The sequence below is a fragment of the Fringilla coelebs genome (genome assembly GCF_963513975.1).
Source record: "Fringilla coelebs genome assembly, chromosome: 20".
NCBI classification, from domain to species: Eukaryota; Metazoa; Chordata; class Aves; order Passeriformes; family Fringillidae; genus Fringilla; species Fringilla coelebs.
Genome location: NC_140046.1, coordinates 3,782,281 through 3,789,601, shown reverse-complemented (window position 1 = coordinate 3,789,601; position 7,321 = coordinate 3,782,281). Strand labels below are relative to the sequence as shown.

The 7,321-nt window shown below is 61.9% G+C and overlaps 1 protein-coding gene across 1 annotated transcript; it reads right to left on the bottom strand.

Moving 5' to 3' along the window:
- On the bottom strand, positions 1 to 732 carry BHLHA9 (basic helix-loop-helix family member a9; the record flags this gene model as incomplete). Its single annotated transcript, XM_084219350.1, has 1 exon — positions 1 to 732. The coding sequence occupies one exon, from the start codon at positions 730 to 732 to the stop codon at positions 1 to 3; it is 732 nt and encodes a 243-aa protein (XP_084075476.1).
- Between the last annotated feature and the right edge of the window lie 6,589 nt (positions 733 to 7,321).

Here is a 7,321-nt window from a genome sequence, read left to right as displayed (position 1 = left end):
TCAGTGCGTGGGGAGGCACCGCTGCTGTCCCCAGCCCCGGCAGCAGCCCAGCTGCCAGGGCACAGCCCCGGCCAGGGGCTCTTGCAGGCTGCCCGTGGATCGCTGCTGGCCGGTGGGGTGCGGGATCCCGCCGGAACAACAGGCGGGGCTGGGCACGGGGCGATTCTCCTTGGGGCTCTCGTAGTGATGGAGCTGCCTCTGAGGGGAAAACGCAGCGCTGAGAGGGGACGGAGGGCACCGTGTCCCTGCAGAAACGGGCTCCCAGGGCAGCTGGGGGCGGCTGCCCTTCAGCCCCGACTCCTGCGCAGGGACCCCGGCCCGGGCGCGGCACTCGGAGTGGGCGCAGGGCCAGCAGCACCCGGCCCCGTGCAGGGACAGCGACAGAGCCGTGATCCGGTTGATGGCTCGCCGGAGGGTTGCGATTTTAGAAAGCCTTTTGCCACCGAGGTCGTGCTTGAGGGCCAGCCGCAGGGCGTTGAAGGCTTGGTTGTAGTCCAGAATCCTCTTACGCTCTCTGACGTTGGCAGCCATCCTCCTGGCCTTGGAGCGCACCGGCCTGCTCCTCTTCCTCGCCTTCATCCCTTCCGTGTCCCCCGGGCTGGCGTCTGCTTCCCTGCCTTGGGACACCCACAAACCCTGCCTGTAGCACGCCTGGGGTGCGTCCCTCGCGTCCAGCTCCTCCTCGGAGCTGTCGGGCTCTGGCCGCCCTTTCCCCACGGCTACTCCGGCCATGGCAGCGGCGAGGGGGAGCGGGAGAGGCGCTGCTGTGATCCTGCCTCCTGGGAGGTGCGGGGGACACTCCTCCAGGGGCAGGCAGCCGCCTCTAAAAACCTTCAGCAGGGCTTGTCACGTGGCTGCCCCGGCCCTCCTCACCTGCCCCAGGTAAGGCACAGGGACAGAGCCCTGCCTGCCCCTGCTCTGAGCGTGAGGCACCAGTGCCGGGGTGCCCGGGCGGGATGCTCACAGGTCCCTGGGGAAAGCACCTCCCACCAAGCACACGCTGCTGTAGTGTCTGCTGAGAGTTTGGGCACTACAGGAGTTCCCCCGTGCTGCTCTGCCCTCTCCTCTGCTGGGCAGGCTGGTGGTTCACCCTGGGACATGCCAGGGCTCTCCGTGGTGCTGTGAGGCAGAGAGAGCCCTGAGGGCATCACCAGCCTGGCTCTTCCTTCTCCCTGCTCACCGGTCCTGAGCACCCCTGCTGTTTCTCAGCTGAGGGGAACTGAAGCACGAAATGGTGCCATTGCTGAGGAAAGCAGCGAGCCTTGTGCTTGGGTACAGAAGACACAGTGCTGGTGAGCTGAGAGCATCCGTGGGGACAGGGGGAGGTGGGTCCTGGGCAGGAGCAGAGGTCTGAGGTGGGTCCTGGGCAGGAGCAGACCCCTGCAGGAATGTGCAGGCTTGGCACGCCTCTGCCCTGCGGAGCAGGAAGCAGGAATGTGGCAGGGGGGATCCGGGCAGGTGATAAAAGAGCTAAAGTGCTACCTGCCTGCAGAGCCTTCCTGTCCCTTCCCAGCAGCCTGGGGGCAGAGCTGTCTGGGCCGGCGCTCTCGGGCCTGCCCGGCACTTGGGGAAGACGATGCTGAAAGCAGCTCCTTGTTTCCTGCATCCCCGAGTGGCGGGATGAGGGGCTGGCCAGGTGCAGCAGGTCCGGAGGCCATGGGCAGGGCCAGGTCCCCAACCTCTGAGCAGTGGGGGACAGCCACGTGTGTTTGCACATCACCTCATTAGCGAGCAGTTGCTAAATGCCTTCCTGTGGGAGGGGTAATGCTTTGAAAAATGGCCCAGGAGTGGTTCTGACAAATCGCTGGGGTGTCTGGTGGAAAAGCAGAGCCCTGGGAGAATGTGCCCCTCCCTCCTTGATCCATCCCTTCCTATCTGATCATCTCAGCTCATGTTTGATCAACAGCCACAATTAGTGGGGTGTTATTTGTCTATTGCCCTTCTCCTCTCCTGGCTCTTTGAAGCTGGAGCTAATTTAGGTGCCTCTGCTCCAGGAACCAAATAAATCAGGAGCCAGGGCCTCAGGGACAGGGGAGGATGAGGCAGCCGGACTTCAAAGGCAGGTGAAGCTTGCAAATATCTTTGAGCATTCACCTGTGCTTGCTATGATCCCCTTGTTCTCCCCAGCATCCCTCTCACCTCCCAGTCTTTCTCTGCCAGGAATGGAGGCTCCCCAACCACTGACTTACCCAGTGAGCTCAGCTCAGGAACCAGAGGTCTTTGGAATGCTTGAGTGCCAGCAGGACATAGATATCAGACCCACCTAGAGATGTGCCTGCATAAAACCCAGCTAAGCAGGACAGATCCCTGCCATGGGGATGCTTTGGCTGGTGTTGGAGGTCAGGAGGGGCACTCCAGAGCAGACACAGAGGTGGCTGAGCTGGGCACAAAGACAGTCCCTGCTGGGTGGTGCCTGGGCAGGGGCAGCAGTCCCAAAGCTGTCCCCATCCCACCCACAGCCCCTGGGAGATCCTTTGGAAGCACTGCCAGGGCTTCTGGGTCTCTGGGCAGCCCTGGCTGCAGGATGCAGCCCCAGCTCTCTCAAAGCCAGACCATAAATCACGGGGCATCTGATGCCACCTGCCACCTGTAATTAGCGCATCCCTGGGCCATCCCCACCTCGTCCTGCGCGCTTCCGACCCAGGTGCCCATTACAGGGTGGGAGGTCAGCAGGAACGCCCCCCCAGCCCTGCTCCCCCGGCCCCTGCTGATTTATCACCGTGTGCTGGAGAGATTTATGGGCTGAGATGGGGAGCCAGAAATGTGTTGTGAGGCTCTGCTGGGCCCGGCTGCCTGACAGATGATGAAAGAGCAGTAATTATCTGTCGCCACACATAGATCAGGCCCTCCCAGCCTCCAAGAAGGGGTTTGGCCCCCGGGGACTCCCCACCTCCCAGCCAGTGTCACTCTGGACTGGAGCACTGCTGAGTGCCCGTTGTCACAGCTCCCATGGTCCCCACAGCCCAAAGGTGTGTTTTGGGTGTGCACCCCAACACTGCTGCTGAGCCAGGCCTCAGCTCCTGCAAGGAGCCCTGGACTGGCTGCCACATCCATCCAGCACCCCCAAACTGCCGATGCTTCCAGGTGAGAGCTGCTGGAGCCACCTGGGAGCACTGCCCTCCCCGAAGGCCAAACCCTGATGGCCTGGGGGGGCTGCCCAGCTCCTGGCACCGTCCCAGCACCCTCCATCCTGCTCGGGAAGGCTGCACCAGGAGGAATGGGTGTGCCAGAGCAAAGCAAGGGAAGGATGAGAGGCGGGCCAGGCGTGCAGGGAGGTGTCCACTCCTGGTGACAGGGGAAGGAGGAGGCGGCTCTTGTGACACTGCCTGGGCCCGCGGGTAAATAAATAGGGTGCTTTGTTCCTGCTGGGGCACGGCCAGGTGGCACATGGGACATGGCTGGTGAGTCATCCATGCTCAGGCAGCCACCTTGGAGGGCACAGGAGGAGGCAGGGACAGGCACTGAGAGGCCTGGAGGTGCCTGTGGGTGAGATCCATGCTCCAGCAGCAGGGAACAGCCCTGCCCTGGCACAGGTCAGAGAGCCACATCCTGTGGGGCAGGAGTGAGCCATGGGCACGTGCTTGGACACAGCACATGTGGCAGGCAGTGGGCAAAAGGCTTACTCGGGCCTTCACAGAATCCCAAAGTCATCCCTTTAATCAAATCCAAACATTAACCCAGCGCTGCCTTGTTACCACTAAACCACTAAATGCCACATCCATGTTTTTTGAGCATTTCCATCACTTTCCTGAGCAGCCTGTTCCAAGGTCTGACCATCCTTTCAGTGAAGACACTTCCTAATATCCAGTTTAAGCCTTGAGGCCATTTCCTCTTGTCCTGTCCCTTGGGAGACAAACCCCCACCATGTTTCACCCTCCTTTCAGGGAGTTGTAGGCCTTCTTTGCCCACCACAGGAGCCTGTGCTTGCTGCTCCATGTGCCAGGAATGGCTCATCCATCCTGAGACCAACAGGGCTGGCAGAGTTTCACTGGCCAGAGGATGAGGATGGGACACACAGAGCTCTGCAGTGAAGGCCAGGACATGTGGCAGCTGTGGAAGGCACAGGAGCCACTCCATGTCACAAGAGCCTGTAAGGCTCGGTTGTTCCTAGCTCGGGATCTCCTGGAGCACGTGGGATGGATTCTGGCATTAGTTACCACCTTGTCAGTGCCCTGAGCTCCCGGCACCGGGCATTCCCTCATCCGCATCCCCCCGCCCGCAGCTCCTCGGGGAGACCCGGAGAGGGCACTGGGAGTCTGTGAGCGGCAGGAGCGCAGCACCCGCACCCCGCTGGTGTCCCCATCCCATCCCCATCCCATCCCATCCCATCCCATCCCATCCCATCCCATCCCATCCCATCCCATCCCATCCCATCCCATCCCATCCCATCCCATCCCATCCCATCCCATCCCATCCCATCCCATCCCATCCCATCCCATCCCATCCCATCCCGTCCCCATCCCGTCCCCATCCCATCCCCTCCGCCGGTCCCCGCCCGCTCCCGCCGCGGGCCGCAGCCGGGGCCGAGCCGGGGGGCGGTGGCAGCGCTGCCCCCGCCCCGGCGGGGCCGTGTCGTGCCGTGCCGAGCCCAGGCGGGGCGGGCCGGGGGCGGGCACCGACGTCAGGCCCCGCGGCGGCGGCGGGGGACGGAAGGCGGCGGTGCCAGGGGGTGGGGGGAAGCCCGGCTTCGGGGCGGGGGATGGCGGCGGGCGAGGCGGCCCGGGCGGACTTCGCTCGGCACTGGCAGGCGCAGTTCCCGGGGGAGCCGGCGCCCCGCATGGAGCTGGGCTCGGTGCGGGCCATGGAGCGGGAGCTGGAGCGCTGTCGCCGTCACTTGCGCCGCCTGCAGCGGGCGCTGGCCGAGGAGCGCTTCAAGGTGGGATACCTGGAGGCGGCGCTGGCCCGGGCCCCGCCGCCGCCGCCGCCCGCCGCCCCCCGGCCCGCCGGCAGCTCCCCGGAGGGCGGCAGCGCCGGCAGCTCCGACGCGGAGGACGCTTCCTCGGCAGGTGGGTGAGGGGGAGCCGTCCCCACCTCGCGCCCCAGGGGACCAGGGTGTCCCCAGCCGGCCCCGCCGCACGGTCAAGGACGAACGTACTCGGCCGAGGGCATCCCCGGTCCTGCGCTCCCGTGCCGTGCCCGTGGCCCCCGTGCCGTGCCACGGGTAAAGGCAATCCCAAGCCCCTGTGCCATCCCTGCCTCCCGGCTGGTGCGGCCCGTGCTGTGACTCGGCATGGAGCCCCAGCGTGTCCCCAGCACGCAGCCAGGAGCACCCCATGCCAAAACATAGTAGAGAATGCCCAAAGTCCTTTTGCCATCCCCATCGAACAGCTAACGCCGGCCCTTGTGCAGCCCCTGACCAACCACTAAGGTCACCCCAAGCCCCTGGCTCCTCCGTGTCCCGCTCCCAGGGACATCCCATGCCAAGGCCCCGTCCTTGGGTGTGCCAGGAGGGAGGGTGGCTGGCCAGTCCCCTGCAGCTGGCTCTGGCCAGTCTCCTGCAGCTGCCTCTGGCCAGTCCCCTGCAGCTGGCTCTCGGTGATGGCCCAGTGGCACACGAGCCACCTCTGGGGCTGGGACATTGTCCAGGAGTCATTTCCTCCCGGCGGCGTGAGCTGGCTCACGGGAACACCTCTGCTCAGGTGACACCCTGTGACCTCCTGTGGGGAAGTCCTGGAGGCTCCAAGGCAGAAGCATGCCGGGGTGGTGACATGTCCCGGGGCGTTTTTCTAGGTGGATTGAGGACAATGTTATTTCGCAAGTGTCTGGCTGCGTGGTGGCACTGAAGGCACAGCCAGCTAGCGCTGTCAGCCGTCACACTGTCCTACTTCCAGCGGCCTGGAAGTTGTTATTGCATCAGCATTAAACCCGGTTCAAACACAGTCCTGGCAGCTAGGGAATGTCACTTTTAATGCTGCTAATTCCACGGCTGACTTGAGTTAATTTTGTTCTTGCTCGATTGTTTGGGGTGGTGGTTTCCCCCTGAGGCTGTATCGTGCTGGTTTGAGATTGCCTGGAGAGTAAGTGCTCTGATGTCAAATTATGCTTAATATTTAGTTCATTTGTATTTATTGCATTAGTCTGCGGTGCTGGAGGAGGTTTCCACTTCACCTTCCTGAGCTGCCTGGAGGTGAAATGTCCAAAGTACGTGGCTGCTCTCAGTATTGTCACCGTGCTGTGCCAGGCTGCACGTGTGAGTGTTTGTCCCGTTCTCCATTCAGCCGTGAGAGCCTGTGCCCAGGAACAAGCACCTTGGGAATGCTGCCTCCAAAGGGCTGCTCCAAGCCCCTCTCCAGCTCCCAGCAGCAGGGCTGTGGTTCTTGGAGAGCTGCTCTGTGGCTGAAGTGGCTCGAGTGCATCAGAGCAACCAAGCACAAATCCTTCTGATTTACACTGACTGGTGTTTTATGCTCCTGGATGTTTCCAAAGCCAGGATGGTGCAAGGCTGCTCTCACATTGGTGGGTGATGTTAAAGGGGCTTCCCTGAAGCACAGCACAAGCCCCTGAGGGTCCTGGCTTCACAAGCTGGAGGGGTCCAGCCCTGCACCACCCTTTGCAGCTGGTGGGGTGAGTCTTTTGGCAAGACTTTGAAGTCCAAAGTTGCATCAGCTGTGGTTGAATGTGGCCTCTTCCTCCTTCTCCTCTTCCTCCTCCCCTAAATGGATCTTCCTCAGGGTCAGCAGCTCCAGCACTCATCAGAGGAGGAAGCATCCCCTCTGCTCAGTGCCTGGCCCCCTGCCCCGTGACACGGCTGGGCTCTGCCCTCCCCAGCCTTGTCCTGAGCCTGTCCTGAGCCTTTCCCAGGCATCAGCATTTTCTTTGTTGGGCGTTATAAGGGCCCCTGTGTGCACTGCCTGGGCTGACATTTAAGAGCAGAGTTTGAGAGTGCAGTCAGAGGTGTGCAGTCATTGCCTGGATCCCCCTTTCATGGATGGCCGGTTAACCCGGTGCTCCTGTTGTTTTCTTCTCACTTCTCTATGTTTCAGATGCAATTGAAAACTCATGACTGTGGTGCTGTTTGCTTTTCCTGCCAGCACTCTGGTGGTGTGTAACCTGGTTAGTGCTGCTCTGCCTGGGTGCCTCAGTATTTTAATGTGAATTTTGGAGCTTAGTGCTGCTGTGGCTGTGGCTGAACGCAGTCACTCCCCAGCCGTGTCAACCTTGGGAAGCGCCCTCTGGACAGCAAGTGAAGGAGTGTTGAATATCATCTTTATGGGAATTACCAGGGAAACACAGTGTTTTCCTTTAAGTAGCTTGTGATTAATCTGATTTAAAGGGAGGAAATCTGCAAGATGCCCGTCTGCAGCTATCGCACCAGAGCGGC